At 34.8% G+C, this 20816-nt stretch overlaps 1 protein-coding gene across 1 annotated transcript in view; it reads left to right on the top strand.

The window, feature by feature from the left end:
* The window catches only part of Obi1 (ORC ubiquitin ligase 1), a 47089-nt gene extending 28595 nt beyond the window's left edge, over positions 1 to 18494 (top strand). Inside the window, exon 6 of the mRNA XM_026400262.2 lies at positions 15905 to 18494. Within this exon, the coding sequence (XP_026256047.1) occupies positions 15905 to 17447 (1543 nt within the window). The 3' untranslated portion in view covers positions 17448 to 18494. The remainder of the gene's footprint in view (positions 1 to 15904) is intronic.
* Positions 18495 to 20816: the final 2322 nt, after the last annotated feature.

Here is a 20816-nt window from a genome sequence, read left to right as displayed (position 1 = left end):
CTTCCTATAAGGACACTGATCTTAACTGTTCCCAAGTACAGTCATTTTGGGGTTTAGGACTTCAATGTATGAATTTTGGAAGTATTCACTTCAGTCCACAGTCCATAGCAGAATGTATTTTTTTTTCAAGACACTCAAACAACTATGATGCTATTTCCCAAACAGGTAGACTTAAATCTAGTATAAATTAAGGGGGACTTCAACATGTATATTGGTCTTAAGTAGATGGTATTGTTTTTAATATCTTAAAAAACTGTATTATAATCCTTTAAAATGAAGGTCTGGATTGTCATTTAACTCCTCTGCTACTGTCTTTTCTGTGTTATTCCTTCCATTATATGAAATCTTAAAATGTGTCTGGGTATTTTTCCTTCCTCAACTTTAAATTAAAAACCCTATTAGGAAAGTGTAGTAGATAGCCTAATGAGCATATGCCTCTAGGTTTCAATAACATCCATCTGTTCTTTCTTAGAAATTGATTGTCTGACCAGATACAGTGGCACATACCTGTAATCTTGGGAGACTGAGGCAGGAGGATTAGAAGTTCAAAGCCAGTCTCAGCAACTTAGCAAGACCATGTCTCAAAATAAAAAATGAAAAGGGCTGAAGATGTAGACTCTTAGGAAATAGGGTCTGATGTTCAAAACTCAAGGGTTGGTGATATATCTTTTAGTTTACAAAGCTAATAATATGAAGAAAACTCACCAGCAAACCCAGAAATACTGTTTTCCTTATTGTTTTTTACTTAACAGTGTACAAGGGGCTTTAAACTATATAAAATAAATACTCCTCCTGACATCTAAAGTAGGTTAGGTTCTCTTGCTATAATTTCTCTTATTGTTATATACTTTCCCTTCTTAGCACATATCACAACTGATAGTAATTAACATTTGTTTTTATTACTTTCTTGAACTGTTTGAAACAGGACTATAGTTATTGTATTCATTGTTGTATCTACTGCATTTTATACAGTTGTGGCTCATGAGCTGGACCTAGTACATATTAGCTAAGTGAAAGAAAAATATAGCTCCTAAGACAATGAAGAAACATACAGATCAATCCAATGTGGTACATCCAATAGAAAAAAATAAGTAAATTTCTTCATTAAATCAGTAGGGACTTGGGGCCAACCTCATTGATTTAGTAAGGCCCTAAGCAACTTAGCAAAACACTGTCTCAAAATAAAAATTCAAAAGGGGCTGGGGATATATCTCGTGGTTAAGGGCTCCTGGATTCAATCGTTAGTACCTCCCCCCCAAAAATGTGAAGAGACATCTTAACCCATCTTATTAGGATACTGATTAATAACAAACTGATTGTCAAACATTTTTGAGGCAATTGGGTAAATTTGACTATGGAACAGATATTGAATGGTATCAAGGAATTAAGTGTTAATTTGGTTTAGTTAACATGACTACTTAAGAAAATATACTTTGATCTTAGTCCATTTGGGCTGCTATAACAAAATACTCACACACTGTGTGGCTCATAACAATAGAAATTTATTTCTTACACTTTCAGCGTCCTGGAAGTCTAAGATCAAAGTGCTGGCAGAATTGAGGTATTATAAGGACCAGCAACCTGGTTCATAGATGGCTATATTTTGGCTTTGTTTTCACATACCTGGAGCCTCTTTCAAGGGCACTAATCCCATTCTTCAGGAATTCATTCTTATGACCTGAAGGCCCCCAATGGCTCTTCCCCGCAAAAGCCGTAACTCCACATACCATCATCTTAGGGATGTAATATAACATAGGATTTGGAGGAGGGATACAAACATTCGGTCTGTGGCACCATATTTTGTTTTAGAAATGCCTATTGGAAAAAAATGTACAATAGAATACTTTTAGCAAAAGAAAAAAAGATGTATGTATAAGGGTAATGAGGCAAAAATCTTGATCATGGTTGAATGTTGGAGATGAGTATATGGTGGTTAATTATACTGTTCTCTCTACTTCTGTGAATGTTTAAAAATTTTTATAATTAAAAATTAAAACCACCAAAATATGGTCCAGGAAACTTGTAGTGTAATGAAAGCAAGAGATAAAAAATACATGCAATAAGCCAGGCATGGTGGCACAAGCCTATAATCCCAGTGGCTTGGGAGGCTGAGGCAGGAGAATTGAGAGTTCAAAGCCAGCCTTAGCAAAAGTAAGGCACTATGTAACTCAGACAGTCTCTAAATGAAATACAAAATAGGCTTAGTGGTAGAGTGCCCCTGAGTTCAATCCCTGCCCTCAAAAAAAAAAAAAAAAGCCATGAAACAAATACTAAGCCAAATAGAAGACAGTGATATGACTTTAGAAAATGGCAAATAGGATGCCTTTTTCATCAAAAAGGCAGGACTTAAGACTAGCTTTGAAGCATGGAGATTTCAGTGAGGAAGAAGCAATCTGAAAGATTCTGCCTGAAAGGAGTACTAAGTGGTCTCTATAGCTCTTCAGTAGTAGACATGCATCATGTTACTGCTCAGGAAACAGAGGCTTCCTCCTCAAATTTATCAGAGAAGAAATGCTGTAATTTTCATCTCTCTCCATTGTGACCGTCATCGCCCCACTTAATATGGCAGCTAGCAGGACTCACTACATCCACCATCATCTTCTCTAAACATTGTAGGGAATGTCAAAAGAGTATCACACCTTCTCATGGTAGGAAATGTCAATAATGAAAAGAAACTGAAGGGACAACAGTTTGGTATTGAATTTCTCATATTCCTATATTCCCTAGACTTCAGTTACTGCCCCCCAGACTGAATCAGGAAACATGGATATATATATCTGTCCTTGATGGGGTTAGGCATTTGTTAGTGATTTTTTTTTTTTTTAGGTCAAAGAGGTATAAGGAATTTATTTAGAAAGCATTTGAAAATGTTGTACCTTATTTCCCAGGTTTCCCTATTAGTTATGCCATTTTTATTTATTCATTTATTTATTTATATTTTCACTAGCCACTCCAGGCAGGGATTGGCCCATGTCACCAGGTGTGAGTCTTTAGCAGAGGAGCTGTTTTTGCCCTCAGCTGCTAAGTCACCTTAATAGTATGGTATGTAAAACTTCATGTACAAAACTCTACAGGTAATTTTTATCAAAATTACTTTAATTGGATTAAAGGCTTCTATTTCTATTAATATATATTTAAGAATGCTATGCATTCTGTTATTTTGTCTTTAGTGAGATCTTTGGATTTGATAATGTCTTCATGCTTCCAGCTCATTTTACTACATAGCAGTCCCAAGGTTTGTCATTTTAAACCAGTCTTAATCAGTGGGCTAACTTCTTTTAAGGAATAATAAAGGTTCTAGATACTCTTGAGACAGTAGTACTATTTGTTTTAAGATTAGACTTCATAGATTATGACACCAGCTTTCTTCCCTTTTTGCTGTATTTGTTTCTTGAACTATCTCAGCTACTCTCATGGCCTTAGTGCTCACCTACCTGTATATCTGTATATCAGAATTGTAAAATAAAACTAAATCATTGGCTGTACCTTCTCTTCTGAACTACAGATACATGTTTCTATTTTGTACTGTCACCAGATATCCTGTGCCTTAAATTCATCACAAAGCATAGTGGTAAATAGCTTAGCTCTAGAAATAGACTGCCTGGATTCAAATTTTGCTGCTTCCACTCTGTCTTAGCTCTACCCAATTCATTTTTTCACCACATTTTAGGAAAATTTAAATCAAGTTATTTAAACTTCTTGCATAAAATTGCTCATTTTCCTAAAATGAAATCTAGACTGTTGACAAGCTAATCTATATCTGCCTTTTCTTTTTCATCTCATTCTCACCCACCTGGCTTATCTCTGTCCAGCTCTACTGGCCTTCTTCTGTGTCTAAAACATACTGGACTAAACAGAGGAAGAACACTTTGTTTTAGCATGTTCTGCTTCTAGATCTTTAGTTACCAGGTTGAGAGAAACCTTTCCTAATCATTCAATTGAAAACAGCCTATCCTTCAGGATTTCTACTTACTTACTTTGTCTTATTATTATGCCAAAATAATAAAATCATGGTGTGGTTAATAAGTATGATTGTGTTAATTTTGAACACTGACTCTGGAGCCAGACACCCTAGGATTGAACATTGCTCTGTCTACCTACTATCTCTGTCATTTGGGGGAAAAGTATTTCAACTTTTCTTATCTAAGTTCTGTGAAAGGGGGCCATTTGACTTTGGATATACTACTTATCCTCTTAGAGCCATAATTTTCTTTATGTTAAATGTGGATAGTATATTCTTGAGAGGAAATACTATATAAGAAAATCTATAAAATAAAGGAGATGGAGGTAGGAGGAGGTAATTTTGTGTGTGTGTGTGTGTGTGTGTGTCTGTCTCTAAATAATTGTGTTCATTATTCCCCCCAAAAAAATTATTTATTTTTTTGCTTATTGATTATTTATTATCTTGCTTATATTTGTTTCTTGCTTATTTTTCCTGCTTATTGACTTTACTACTCATCTAGTAAAGAGTATAAGGACTCCTTCCTTCTGCCAAGCCCCAGAAATAAAAACTTCAGTCTTATGTTTTTCCACCATTTTCCCTCACCCACAGCTGGTTGTTTCGTTTGTTCTTTGTAATGTACTTCTTTTAAAGCTTTTGTCATCCATTTCTTCTTATTCTCACTAATTTAGGTTTACATTATTTCATGCCTAGCGTTTCTTAATAACCTCTGACTGCTTACCCTTCTTTTTCATGGTGAGCCTTGAGCATGTAGTTTATTGTTGCCTGAATTCTATAATATGAATCTGGTCATCTCCCTCATCTATTAAATAACCTTTGGTGATTCCCTCCTTTGACTGCATATTAAAGCCCAATTTCTTAGTATAATAAACAAGGCTCTTGACTAAATCACTTTCAACTTAACCTTCTTGCCTCTTTAGCTTTCCCCTTCTGTTCTCTGCTCTGGCCATGATGAATTTCTACTGGGCCTACATTTCCCATGTCATGCTGTACTTTTCTATCTTTGTTCTTGCCTTTCCCTTGCTTTCTTTGGTGTTCTCCAGTGCCTTTCTTTTTTCATTCTTCCTGTTTCATTCATAAACATCCTTTAAAATCTAGCCCAGTTGTCATTTATCTGTGAGACCCTCTATGATTTTTCCAGAGGGAACACTTTATTCTTCTGATTATTCTCATAACCTTTGTCTTAACATTTATGTTGTATACTGATCAGTTTTATGACTGTCATGCCGAGGTAATCTGCCAGCTCACTGCCACTGAGGCATATTTTTTAAATGCACATATGTTTCTTTTTACACAAAATACATATGTGTATATATATACTATGTGTGTGTATTCCTTCTCTGGGGCCTGGCAGAAGGAAGAAACCCTTATACTCTAATGGCCTGTATTAGCACTTTCAGGGAACTAACCAGATTGTTAAGATTTTGAGTTTCCTTGAAGCTTAAAATACAAAAGTTTTAAGAGAGGAAAAAATCAGAGATTCCTAGCATTTTCTCCAAATAAAGAAGACAAGAAATTTCCTGAAGTTTTTCTTTCTAAATTGTACCAGAGATTGTGAAGTAGAAAAGGGAACAGAGGAGGCAATTTAAGAGCTCCACACATCTGGTCTTGTGTGAGTCTCTTTTCTTTACCAGATTTTTCTGGCCTACCTATCTCTATGCTGACTCTAAACTGTGGCCTAGTTCTAGTTCACAGGTCTGTTCTCTCTAAACTGTGTCTCAAGACATGCCAGTGCCTCTCCAGCCTTCTCTGTCATCAGCACTACTGGTCTGACTTTGGCTATTGCCCCTTCTTGACCTATCTGGCCTTTTTTTGTTTCTCATGATTTTACTTTGACAAATACGATGATTTCTGGTATTTGACCCCAGCCTGATCTGATGACTGATTTAGCTATGCCCTTTGGTTTTCCCGGAAGGGGAACTTGTAGATTGTCCATGAATCTGATGATACCCTGGGGCCAGACTGTGACAGCCAGTTGTGCTCAGGCCCCCCAGCCACCTGAGGGGCCCTTCTCTGGATTTTCAGCTAATTGGGGATAGACAGTTACTACAGTTTTCTGTCAACTTGTCTTTATTGTATTGATAAAATATTTTAGGAACCTACAATGCATGCCAATAATGAAGCATATGATTGTCAGATTTTGAACTGTTTGAGAATAGGGATGACTTCTGTTTCTTTTGTTTTCCTTCCTTATAGTCTCCCTCAGCACACATTAGTCCTCTATAACTCACCTGAGTAATAAATACAGGAAAGCTGCATCACAATTTTCTTGTTTTATTTTATTTCAGATTGCTCATCATATGAGATAGAATGTGTATATTTAGATAGTGGAAAATGCATAAACAAACAGTCCAGAGGATTTTTGTGTGTGATTTTGTTACTCAATAATAGTCAAACTCTTTTACACTATTGAGATTTTTTGTTATTATATTTTGGGAAAAGATACGTCCTTTACTCCTGGTAGCGATGTAAAAGAATAATAAATAGAATATTTTAATATTCTGTCCTGTTGAAAGATTAGGATACCATTGATGTCATACAGACTTCAAGGCCAATCTTTTTTTGGAGGAGAGACAGAAAATTAGGATATATCTGCATGGAATAGAAATGAAATATATTTACCAAACAGAATGAATAGTAGTCTTTCTCACAGGCAGTGTGAAGAAAATAGTACTTAGATTTAGGCATCCTATTTTTGGCAGCTTTCTCCAGTGTGCTGGCAGAGAGAAGAAAAGAAAGAAGCCTTGGAAATAGAGACTAACCAGTTACAGTTTCCAAAGAGACAGAGACCAAGTCTCAGTCAACCCAGAAGCAGGGAAGAGGAGTAGTTAGCATGAAACAACAGTTTAGTTCTCTTTCTTAAGTCCCTTGTGTGCAGGTCAGTCCTTCTTAAAGACTTAGCACAAATGGGACTAGTCTGTTCCTTTTCAGTTCACATTTGCCACCCACCATTCAGATGGTTTATTTTAAGGATTGCTAGTTTCAACACCAAATCCTTAACTACAAATGCATGGTTTGCTTAATAAAATAAACAAAAGATTTTCATTTAAAATTGTATTATTAATATGACCTGTTATTTTTAAATGCTGCTTCCCATTTGAAAACAGACTCTACCTTGCTTTTTAAACAGGACTTTTGGAGGGTGGAGGGAAGAAATACTTCAAGGGCCTGACTCTATTTTCCTTGTTTATGTCAGCTTTGTCTTTAAGGAAGAAATTGCATTTTGTTATTCTTACAAATATTGAAATGCTTTCTTTTTTTTGGTGATAAAACCAACATGCAATATAACATAGCTTGTGCTTTTTTATTCTCCCAAATTAGATCCTGAGACAAGTAACCTATGATGTGTTTAGGCCTTGCAATTTTTATTTGTGATTTTGTACATTTCATATGAGAAGTATCTTTTTCTTATAGTTAATGATACATACTGATTATTTATGAGATAGGCAGGTTCTTTTAAAAAAAATAGTTGTAGATTGACACAATACCTTTATTTTATTTTTATGTGGTGCTGAGGATCGAACCCAGTGCTTTCCAAATGCAAGGCGAGTACTTTACCACTGAGCTATAACCATAGCCCTGAGATAGGCAGGCAGGTTCTTATACTTAGCACATTTAAGTACACTGTTTTTAGTTCATGGTTTTGTTTCATTGTCTTCATATCTCTGGTTAAAATATATGGGTTGGTATGTACCAGGGAGATCTGTCAATGCTATACTTTCCTGAAAGGCCACTTTAATAAATGATCTGTGAAAGTTTCAAAATATTCTTGAGTTTGTGCCTAGAACATAAATAGTAGATAGATGTTTATTGATCTCATACACACCTATCTGTATGTATTCCTACAGTTTTCTTATTTGTTTTCTATGTTTGTAGTAGAAACGTATTTACCAATAAATAGTACAACATGTTATTTTATTGACTGTGCATGTAGTAGACTTCATGCTCAATAAAACTTGATACAAAGTGTGATACTTTTGATACGGAGTGATAACAAAGTTAAATCAGGTGTAAATAGGTGCTGATTTTACTTAAAAAGGGATTTCAAGGTCACATGGTTTTGGAGGTGGCATTTAGAGTAAGAGACTTGGATTCCTGCTACTTGACCTATTATATAACTTTGAACAAGAGCTTTAACCTTTGTAAGCTTCTCATTTCTTATATTTAAAATAATAATGGGTTTTGCTTTATAAAGTTGACATGTTGATTAAATGGGATAATAAGCATTAAGATTATAGCAATGTATTTGACCCCAAGTATATATACAATAAATTGTAGCTGCTGCTATTCTTAGTGTCAATATCATTGTCAATAGTAGTCTTTATATTACTGTTAAAGATTTGTTATAATTATTCTTGGTAAATTCCAGCTAAAATTTCACTTTTTTATTAAATATATCTTTTAGTTGTTGATGGACCTTTATTTTATTCATTTATTTATATGTGGTGCTGAGGATTGAACTCAGTACCTCATATACATGGGGCAAGCACTTTACCACTGAGCCACAGCCACAGCCCTTCATTTGTTTTTTTGAATGATGGGCCAAGGAACAGAAATTTTCTGTCTTGAATTTCCAGGAGGGAAATATGTTTTTCTGTTTTCTCTCAGTATGCCTCATTATGTAACATTTTTGTGGAACCAACATATGATCAATAAATTCTCTAGGAATGTAATATTTTTGTAACTGAATGCTTAATTTTTATAAGAGAAAACTCTTGAGGAATTATTGTCTAGTCATAAAACTCAGCAGCAGATCAAAATACATGGGATACTTCCCAGAGCTTCACTAGTAGTTTAAAAGATAGTGCTTCTCCCCAGCCCTGCCAACACATATACTAGCATGAAATAGATATGGGTAATGTGCAAACAACTCATACGAAGCAGATGAGATAAAAAGGATGCCAGGGCATTTGAGCCCTCTCCCCGACCACCAAATATGGTTTTGAGTTTCATACAATCCTAGTTCTCCCTTTACATAAAATGTGCCTACTTACCTCCACTCTATGCACATACACACAAGGCAGAGACTAGTACCAGAACTTCTCATTTTGTTTCCACTTCAATCATTTCTTAATGAGCTCATGGCATAGGCTACTCACCCAAGTTATTTGTAATCAAAAAGAGGAGTTTGTGAACTCATTGAATCTCCTTAATTGGGAGATTGTGTTTCCAGAGGATAACTTAGGAAAGGGAAAGGAACAATGGAAAGCTCCTTTCTCTGAAATTTTACTTCTCTGTATGTTTAAAATAAGACACTTGATTGACTTACTCTGAAAATCAGATGATAAAAAGATACACAATTATAGTTATGAAGACAGGCAACTGTACTATAACATCTACTCTATGGATGGGTCATTCTTTCTTAGAGTAATTTGGTAACTCTTTAAAGAAAAAAAATTTGAGGCCCACATAAATGTAATTGGTTTTCATTCATATTAACAATTGTTATAAGTAAGTGTTACTTTGCATGGTTAATGCAAAATGATTAATGCAAGCTAAAACCATGCAAAGAGATCTTAATGGGTAAAATTACAATTGTTTGATGGTCTTTAATAGTATCTGTCAGCTCTTACTGTCAATTATAAATGTATATGGACATGAAAATACAGTAAAATTAGTATGTAGGGCACTAATATTTATGTAGTACAATTTGTAACATTGAGAATTAAAATGTTATTTCTTTGTATAAAACTTACAGAGAATATTTCAGTAGGATCTGCCTTGTCATCATATATATAACTTATGATATGATGGCATTTTTTTGGATTCTTTGATGAATTTTCACTCCTACATTTGCACTAACTTCCAACATTTTTAAAAAATATTTTTAGTTATAGATGAATACAGCATCTTTATTTTGTTTATTTATTTTTATGTGGTGCTGAGGATCGAACCCAGTGATTCACATGTGCAAGGCAAGCGCTCTGCCACTGAGCCACAACCCCAGCCCTCAACTTCCAACATTTTATCCTCTCTGCTCTCAATGTAGTAAAATATCTCTTCAAGCTTAATATGATTTTTTTTAGTTTTTGTCTGTCTGCATTTCCTCTAGACATCTTTATCCTTTTACCACAACTATTTTCCTCATCTCTGTCAGTAAGTTTGCCTCTTTTAAGTTTCTCTGGCATGTCTAGAATCTCTTGAATGGGTTAAGGAGACAATGGGCTATCGTTGTCATAACATTACAACCATCAGCAGTTTCTTCATAACTACATTTATGTTCAATTCTAATTTCACTTCCAGCTTTAACACTTTTTTTTCTCTGCTACACTTTCATCTTGTTGGCCAATTCTGTCTTTTGCTTGTCTATTTTTAATGTCATATGGGTTTTCAGTAGAAGACAACTATATTATTTGCTGTTAACTGCATAGTAGATGCCAGTAACCAAAACTGTTATTAGACTTTGATTGGTTACTGACCATGATCCACATCTGTTATTTCTGAACTCTTTTATGAACTGAAAATTCAGAAGTGAAGATTTTACCTAATATAATACTCACAGTTAATATAATGTAACAACTAAAAATTGACCCAAGTTGTTTGGTGACTGGTATTATTAACTGAACCAGGGTGAATAAAATCTGTGCATTTTATAACCATTTTAAACAAGGGTATAAGCACTGAAAACCTGTCAGGTAGATCATATCACAAAAGCTGTTTCAGATCCAAAGATTGATTTTACTTTGCTTTACTATTACCTCAGCTAACAAGTAAGGAAAAGATATGAAATTGAATAAGTGGGTTCACTTCTCCTGTGTTCCTCTTGTTCCTCAAGAAGGTCTTTTTGCAAATGACCTAATTTTGTTCTTGTTTAGAGCTGACTGGAACTCCATTGCATTAGCCAGACTCAGAAAGTCAAGAATTGTACTTTTTTTCCCTCTCGCTCTCATGTGTGGAAGTAAAAAAAGAATGAAAGAAAATGACATGAAAATAGAAGAGAAACCAGTAGTCTAGAAGGATTCCTAGGGAGGAGGGCAGAGAGAAGGGGATTTGGAGAATGAAACAGATCAAATTATGCATTGTTAACATATGAATATATCAGAGAGAATCCTGTGATTATGTGTAAGTATAATGGACCAATTAAAATAGTAATAAGTAATAATAAATGAATAAACTCTTTAGGGTTCTTTTTGAACTAATACGGAAAATGACCATGATATACTAATTTCATGAAAAGAGCAAGGTGCAGAACTATTTGAATATTATGCTACCATTTACTTTCTGAAGTTTGGTAGTTTGGGCAGTCACTGGGATTCATGAATTTACTGGGGTTAAGAATCAGAGAGGCAACACTTTCACAACTAGTTAATAGCAGCATTCTATCTTTAAAGTATGAGAATGATATTTATTCAAGACATTTACAAAGGACTGCTGTATACTTGGAATTATTCTAGGTATCTAGCAATGAATATGATAATCAAACTTCCTTCACTCCTGGAGCTTCAGTTCAAATGGGGGAGTCAAAAAGCAGATAAATTGCTCAGTTCTGACATTTACTCTTTTATTTCATTTGTTCTAACCCCTCTTTTTTTTTTTTTTAAGAGAGAGTGAGAGAGAGAATTTTTTTAATATTTATTTATTTTTTAGTTTTCGGCGGACACAACATCTTTGTTTGTATGTGGTGCTGAGGATCGAACCCAGGCCGCACGCATGCCAGGCGAGCGCGCTACTGCTTGAGCCATATCCCCAGCCCCTAACCCCTCTTAATCATATCTTGTTCCTCTATGTAATGAGCTATTAAAAAATGTGGTCTTAAGCATATTTTTTTAGAGATGCTCTTACTGTAGTTACAGTGTTTCAAAGTTCAAATAAGTAGGACTTGTAATTTCTTTTATTTCTAGCAGGGAAGGAACAATCTTGTGCCTCTGTAGTTGTTTGGACAAGGACAAACTCTCATCCTTTGTTTCTCATCCAGAATGTATGCCTCCATTAACATTGCTAGCTGAAAAAATTCTTGATACTTGTAGATTCTGGCAGAATATGCTTCCAATATCAGTTGCTTTCCCCAAACTGCTCTACGGTGTTTCTGTGGCATAATGAAGTCTTTGGCTGTCATGCTACTTTGAAAATCAAAGCCTTTGGATCTCTAATGAAATGTTTATAAAAATACCCCATTTTGAAACTTGCTCAGGAAAAGGCATTATGGTAAATGGTCTTAGAAAACCCTCTGTCTGGGTTGGGGTTGTAGCTCAGTTAGTAGAGTGCTTGCCTTGTATGCACAAGGCCCTGGGTTTGATCCCCAGCACCATCCCTCTGGCTTGCTTTGGCACTGTTTCATTTAATATTATGTACTCTAGAAATATCTGGAATTAACATGAATAAATGAGTATTTTTTAAAACTCAAAGATAATCTTTTTTGGAAAGAGGATGTACTGGGCATTGAATTCAGGGGTACTCAACCACTGAGCCACATTCCCCAGCCCTATTTTTTTATTTTATTTAGAGACAGGGTCTCACTGAGTTGCTTAGTGCCTCACCGTTGCTGAGGCTGGTTTTGCACTCTTGATCCTCCTGCCTCAGCCTCCTGAGCCTCTGGGATTACAGGTGAGTGACCATGCCTGGCTCTTCAAAGATAAGCTTTTATCCTAACTGTTTTATTCCATGGAGGTACAACATCATGTATGTATCCCTAAATGTTATTTCTATGTGATAAATTTCCCTTTGTCAAATTTAATACAGGTGTTGTCAAAAGTCTCATCTGGGGACTGAGGATGTAGCTCAGTTGGTAGATTGCTTGCCTCGCATGCACAAGGCCTTGGGTTCAATCCCCAGCACTGTCAAAAAAACAAAGTCTGTGAGAGGGGCTGGAGTTCTGGATCAGTGGTAGAGTGCTTGCCTAGCATTTGCAAGGCACTAGGTTTGATTCTCAGCACCACATTAAAAAAATAAAATAAATATATTTAAAAAATAGTCTCATCTGGTATTCTTTTATTAAGGTAAAAACAGAAGTTTTTTGGATGGACCTTTATAGAATGTTAAGCCTACAATTAAAAAGCAGATACTGTGTATATGTTAGTCTGGGGTGATTTCCTTGGTGTCAATAATAAAAGAAAGTAAACAGTCAAATGTCTGAAGCACATGTGGTTTAGTAATATAGTGACTCTCATAATACTTATGTAAAAGAGGACCAAGGACCTTTATTTAGGCTTACTTATTCTTTGGTGTTGACCATCTTCATGTAAGGCACTCATGTATGTGAAAGTAAGAGAACAACATTTGTTGAAGAAGTATTTAATAAGGGACAGCTGTGTAACTGGAATTATTCTAGGGATCTAACAGTGAATGTAAGACAGTCAAACTCCCTGCTGTCTTAAAACTTCTACTCTTACGGAGCTAGAAAACAGATAAATTACATAGACTGATTAATTAATTGATTGATTCCATTGCTTTCATTACATATTTCTGTCAGTTTGACTACCAGCCTGGGTCTCTTATTAGCATGGTAAAAAGATCTGATCATAGACTTGTAAAGTGTTGAAGTGGAGCTTCGGAGAATTAGGGACAGTGAGCTTTGAAAAAACATTTCTAACTTCATCAGTGACTCCTACTTGCTTGTCCCTCTTGAGTTCATTTTATTGCTGGCCTTTGTTGTTAGTTCTCATAGCACTTTAGCTTTCTGTCTGAAGTAACAAAAAAAAATTTGGTTAGGGATATCAATAATTTCAAACTCAGAATTCTTTGTTATGTCTTAAAAACACAAATAAGGCTGGTGATGTGGATCAGTAATGGAGCACCTGCCTAGTATGCTCAAGGTCCTGAGTTTTACTCCCAACACCATAGGGGGAAAAAAAGAGAGAGAGAGAAGAAAAGAAACAATGTAGGGGAAAATAGTGTTTTAATACGTTTGACATTCCAAGCTAAAACCTGGAACAAGACATTGCTATTGAAAAATATTCTTATTTGTCATTTATCATTCCTTATGTAGGTCTGTGAGTTCCCAGCTATATCTTTTGGTAACATCTGACTTACTATCTAATAGCTTGATTTAATTTTAAATCATTTGATTTCTTTCTTTTTTTCATATGAGGATACCTTTATTAAAACACTGCACTTTGAAAAAAAAGAACAAATTTGATATTGGTAAGCAAATGTAAGGCTGTCACTTTTGCTGTTTGCATTAAATAAACATGCTACATGTTTTTTCCATTTTAAAACATGTAGGTTATTTGATTATGCCAGAAAAAGTCAATAACTGACAAACATTTTTGTGAAATACACTTAATCTTTGTCCACTTTTTAATACTTCTCTCACAAAACTACACCTGTCAAGTACATTTACAGGCTAACACATTTTAAACAAAGAGGAAAAACTGTCATTTACTTAAACAGATACTCATAGTAGTAAACTTTGTCTTTTAAGATGGAGAGACTTGTTTTAGTAGTTGTTTTTGTTTTAGTTATGCCCGTGGTTTTGCTTTGTGTTTTAAAAGTTGGAGGGAGTACACTCTCCCTGGGAGTTCACAGTTAATTGTAGTGAATAGATCAATATTAAGCAATCATGTCTTTTAAAGCCCTTTCTAATCCTGAGATTTTATGATTCTATATTTACTTTTGCCTCTGCTTTTTTCCCCTTAGTAACAAGAGAGCAAGGATCATGTTGTTGCTAAACTGGGAGTAAATTGGGCCAGGGGTTATAGATGGTGATGGACTGTCTAAAATATGTGGTTGATTCTAGGAGGTGCAGTTCCTTTATAGTTTTTTTTTAATACTTAATAAATTTTCTTAATTGTAATTATTTTTATAATGCAGGGGGGATACAAAGATAAACCCAAAGATAAAAACAAAATTTAGAAGTTACCTTTTCAAATATCTTCCGGCAAACCGGTCATCTCTGAATTCTTAGAGGTGGATCAATATAGGTCATCAAAAAGTTGATTGAAGCTCTTGACAAGAATCTTGGTAGAGGAAAAATACTTTTTATGGGCTTATGTTTTTTTACTCATTTCTTGCAGTTTCCTGAAAGATAGAATTTTCCTTAGTGGTCAGATAGAATTTAAGCTGGATATTTTCTCTTCCTTGGAGTTGGAATAGTTTCATTCATGTGTGTGTCCGCCTTAAATATACCTCTTAACCTATAGTAGGTGCTCAAAAGTTATTTTCTGAGCTGAACTCAGTACCTGTTCTTGACAGAACAATGGGAAAAAATACCAGGTAAAAAGAGTAAATTTTTGATATGTTCTTTCTAGTCTTTGTCCACAATGTTCCTGATCAGAAAATGTAAAAATGTTTTTATGCATACTATTTTGGAACCATAAGGACTGACTTTGTATTTCAGAGTTGGAAGAAATGAGATTGATATCCTAAATTGTAAAATGCCAAAAATAAGTAAAGCTGAAATGAATTAAAGCCTACTGTTCAGAAAGGCCACAGAAAATCTTCATACAGAGGGTGGCTGTAATTGAAAGGATCCAAATAAGTATTTAAAACCACCCCTCCTCAGACTTCTGAGTTTCTGAATTTCAAATTGGTGTTTTATGTTTGACAAGGTGACATTGTATAAGAAATGTATCGTAAAACACTGCTCTACAATAGGAAAATGATTGAATGTAAATATTTCAAGATGTGGACCACTGTTCAAATGTTATCATAAATCTTTGCCATTGTTTTAGGGGATAACTCTTCATGCATATATGAACTGAATTGATAGAACTAGTTCTTGGAAAGGAAATCATCAGTGAGTTTCTGCCTCTTGCTTACCAGTAATCTGATTCTACCACTACAGTGTCCTTTTAGATCTTTGCTATAATCATATGGTTATTAGTACATAGGTGGGGAAACGATTTTTGAAGATATAATATCTGGTATAGCTTTGTTATATTCACTAAGTGGCTTGAAATGTCATTGTTATGTGAAATTAGAATGTGCTGGGACAATTTGCACTTTTAAATTTTGAAAAGAAAACAGCTTGAACTATGAGATTAATTATCCTTCCATTCCTTCTAGGTTTGGAAGGTTTACAGTTGCTGCTCTGCAGTCCAAAGTAGAACAGTATGAACGTGAAACCAATCGCCTCAAGAAAGCCCTGGAACGGAGTGATAAGTATATAGAGGAACTAGAATCTCAAGTTGCACAACTAAAAAATTCAAGTGAAGAGAAGGAAACTATGGATTCCATTTGCCAGAGAGCACTTTCTGCAGATGGCAATGGGAGCAAAAGTAGTGAGGAGGATGTGGCATCAAAGAATCAAGGTGATAGTGCCAGAAAGCAACCTGGCTCATCTGCCTCCATTACTGTCCACCTGGCAAAGCCCTCCAGTGGCCGAATCTCTGACACCAGTTCTGCCCGACAGGAAAACACTAGCAAAACAGAATCAAACTGTCCTAAGAACAAAGATATGTACCAAAAACAAGTAGAAATAATGTTAGATGTGACAGATACAAGTATGGATACTTATTTGGAAGGAGAGTGGAGTAATAAACCAAATGACTGTGTACCCTTTAAAGATGAAGAGCTTTATGATCTTCCAGCCCCTTGTACTCCTTTGTCCCTTAGTTGCCTTCAGCTAAATACACCAGAAAATAGAGAAAGCTCTGTGGTCAAAGCAGGAAGTTCTAAAAAGCACTCAAACCATCTCAGAAAATTGGTGTTTGATGATTTTTGTGATTCTCAAAATGTTTGTAATAAAGATTCTTCAGAAGATGATACAAGTAGAAATGAAAATGAAAAAAAATCAGAATGTTTTACTTCCCCAAAGACAGGATTTTGGGATTGTTGCTCCACAAGCTATGCCCAAAGCTTGGATTTTGAAAATTCAGAGGAGAACACAATAGCAAATTCTGTTGGAGAAATATCTTTAAAATTGAGTGAGAAGTCAGGCTCATGTTTATCCAAGAGGCTGAATTGTATTCGCTCTTTTGAAATGAACCGGACAAGAACATCCAGCGAAGCATCAATGGATGCTGCTTACCTTGACAAAATCTCTGAGTTGGACTCAATGATGTCAGAGTCAGACAATAGCAAGAGCCCTTGTAATAATGGTTTTAAGTCCGTGGATTTGGATGGGTTATCAAAGTCTTCTCAAGGCAATGAATTTCTTGAAGAATCTGAAAAGCTGGAAGAAAGAACTAAGCTAAACCTTTCCAAAAGTTCTCTAACTACTGATCAGTTAGAAAATGGAAATGAATGGAAACCTACTTCCTTTTTTCTCCTCTCTCCATCAGACCAAGAAATGAATGAAGATTTTTCACTCCATTCTACTTCTAATCCAGGAACTAATGATATCAAACCCCCAAGCTGTTTGTTTCAGACAGAATTTTCCCAGGGTGTTTTGTTAAGTAGTTCACATCGACTATTTGAAGATCAAAGGTTTGGGTCATCATTATTTAAGACATCTTCAGAAATGCACAGTCTTCATAACCACCTTCAGTCTCCTTGGTCTACTTCCTTTGTGCCTGAAAAGAGGAATAAAAATGTGAATCAGTCAACAAAAAGAAAAATCCAGAGCAGCCTTTCCAATGCCAGTCCATCTAAAGCAACCAAAAGTTGACTGATTAGGGAGGTGTTATTTATGGTTTTATCCTGAAAGGAACATAAAAATTTTTTAAAGTTACTTTTTTCCCTTTATAAAAGTCCTAGACGGTTTTGAATTGATGATCTTTAATCAGATGCCAGGTCAGAATGGTAACTTAACCTGTATCCACTGTACTTATTTCATTTTGAAAAAGACTTTGGTCTTTTTATTTTTATTTAGATATCTTTTGGACCTGAGAAAGTAGTGAGAAAGTTTTTGTTTGATTGTTTTCTTTTTAGTGAATATTATGTGTATCTGGGTTGGGTGGGTTTTGTTTCCTTGAATTTTATTTAACTGTTAGATACAGTATCTTATTAATGAGGCTCAGTTGTCTTCAATACTCTATTCTTAAGTGAAACTTTTAGTATTTAGCTCATAAGTGTTTCTTTAAAGCTTTTTCTAGGGTGTAGGTTATTTGTGTGTTCCTCTTTATTTATGTTTTGTGATGGCCTATCTTTTATGCAAGGCCTTAATGAAGAAATAGCACTCTGACTTCAGTCCAATGTTCTTTTACTTTTTGTTAAATTTTGCATATATGTTTGCATTTTTTACAATTGTGCTTTGTCCAGTTTTTGTGAAAATGTTCTGCTAGTGTGAAAGAATATATTTTCTCTATGAAAGTATTCATTCTATGTCGGTAACTTATATATGCTCATCTTTTTGTGTCTATATAAAATTAGAAATTGAGCATAATTTGGAAGGAAGGCATGGTTGAGTTTGAAGAAGCTTCAACATCACAGCTTCATTGTTCCAGATGTATAGGTACAGAAGCACTCTTTACCAAGTTCCTTGATCCACTTATATCATAGGGGAGGGATTTTCATAGTGATAATGTTCTTCTTTGCATGTTACTGTTCTTTGTGGAAATGCATGGCAGCATTTTTGCTTGCTCTATTTTCTTAAAAAATATTTCTTTAAACTTCTTTTAAAAAAGAAGTTTCAGTTGGCTAGTATGTAGGACAACTTTTCTAAATGAAGAGTTGAGGGGGTAAGGATAGGTAAGCGCTAAGCACAAGTTTTAATTTAGGCTCTGAAAAAGTATATTATTCTGAACATGTTTGGTATGCCTATAAATGTCTTTAAAAATGGGTTTGTATGCTAATGACTTGTTTATCTAATGTGCACTGAACATTTTACATTAATACCTTATTGTTTTACATTAATACTGCATGCTTTTCTATGTGAATTGAATAAAGAATGTCATAAGCACTGTATGTCTTGATGTCTCTGATATTGAATTAGCCTGTAAAGACCAGGGAAATTTATTTGTAATTATTTTTTATAATACAGGGTCATTCAACTCTGGCCCATGGACTAAATCTGGTCTATACTAGATTTTAGAAAGGCTTATAAGCAAAAAATGAATTTTAATTTTTTAAGTGTTTTTTTTAATCCAAAGAATTAATATTTCATGACACAAGAAAATTACATGAAATTCACATTTCAAAGTTTCTAAAATAAAGTCTTACTGTAACACAGCTATATTCACTTGATTACCTACTATCTATGGCTGCTTTTGCAATACAGTGGTAGAGTTGAGAAGCTACAACAGAGACCATATAGATTAGAAAGTTTGAAATATGTACAGTCTGCATTGTTTTACAGAAAAAAATGCTGATCCTTGTTGTAATAGACTCAAGATTCAATGAAATCACAAAAATATAACAAAATCACTTCTATGATTTGGAGAATTATGCTTTCTAATTTCAGAAGTAACAACCAGAAAAAGCTAATATATAATAGGTTAACACTAATGGATACTTTCAGAGCTATTAGCAGTTTAAACATCTTTGATAATATGGTTATCCATTAGGAACTCAAATGAAGAAATCTAAAAATTTTGTCAGTAAATGTAGGGATGGTATGGTCTAAGTGTATGTGTATGTCCACCCCACCCCCTACCCCGTCCCCAATTAATGTATTGAAAACTATCCTACAAGGTAGTGTAATAAGAGGTGGGCCTTTGGGAAGCGATTAGGTCATGAGGGCTCTGCCTTTGTGAATGGGGTTAATACTCAGGCCTGAAAGAGCTTTTTTGCCCCTTTCTACCACGTGGCCTTGATCTTTGGACTACCCTGCCTCAGAACTGTGAAAAATAAATTTCTATTAATAAATTAGCTGATCTAAGGTATTTTATTACAACAGCTCAAATGAACTAAGAAAAAGGGGCTTCACTCTGTCTATAACCAAGAATGTGTATTTAGTCCAAATACTGATAGTGTGTCTTGCAAATCTAAGTGTGTAGCCTTATTTACTAATCTGTTGGTCTAGAGTGCTTCCCAGTTGCTTACCTTCAAGAGGCTCTTCATCCTTCCTAAAGCAATATTTCATACATCAGCCCATGCTGTTCCTGTTTGTACAGAATTTGAATTTGGTAACATATGCATATTTTTTATGTCTTTACCATAATCTAATGTCATGACAAATAAGGAAGTCTCGAAGATTTTCAAATATGTCTTCTATATATACATAAGCCAACATTGAGACCAAATATTTACTCCCCTATATCTCATCTAATCCTTTTTCTTAAATCCTGGAAGACAACTGGCAGGCATAGGAGGCCGATCCCTGATAGGACAGAGATGTAGTTCTCCTTGAGGATTAGTTACCACAGCTGAAATTGGATAGAACCATATTTTAAAAATGGGTCTCTGGTTCCAGAGCTTATGCTCTTCCATTCCTGTGTGTGAGTTCATATTTGGAAACAAAGGATGAATGGTTTGAATTTCCCAAGAGTACCTTTAAAATTATTTTGAGAGTGTTCATGTATTCTTTACAAGTGACATTTATTTCCTGCCTGGCCTGTGTTCCTTGGTCTTGGCTCTGCTTCCATATAGAAACTATACGTTTGGCTTGGCGTCCATATAGAAACTATATACTTTTAAAGATTCACAATGACTCTAACATTTTTATAAATTTAAATTTTCTTTTGCTATTGGCTAATATCACTAAAGTTATGCTAGAAAAACAGTATATTAGTGATATCACTTCATCTTTTTATAAAAATAGCTTTTGAGGCTAATTTTTCTAAATTGCTGACAATAGCAATATAACTAGATGCTAGGGTTTTGTTGTCATGACCTTTAGTATTTTTAATTTTAAAAACATCTAAAAATTATGTCCTTTTTGTTGGTTTAGTCAGCTGACAAAAAAAAAAAAAACATAACTGAAAATGGTAGACTCAAGTCTCTTAATTTCAAACCTGCTTGGCTTTCCTGTCATCTCTTTGGTATCTACATTAGTTTGAAACAAAGGTACCACTAAACAAGAGCACCTGATCTTGAACTATATGTTTCAGGAACTTGTCTCCATATACTTGAATGGTTTGCAATTATTCAAAGTAAT

This window comes from Urocitellus parryii, chromosome 2, assembly GCF_045843805.1.
Source record: "Urocitellus parryii isolate mUroPar1 chromosome 2, mUroPar1.hap1, whole genome shotgun sequence".
Classification (NCBI taxonomy): Eukaryota; Metazoa; Chordata; class Mammalia; order Rodentia; family Sciuridae; genus Urocitellus; species Urocitellus parryii.
The sequence above is the reverse complement of the archived record's forward strand: the minus strand, read 5'-3'. Positions and strand labels throughout refer to the sequence as shown.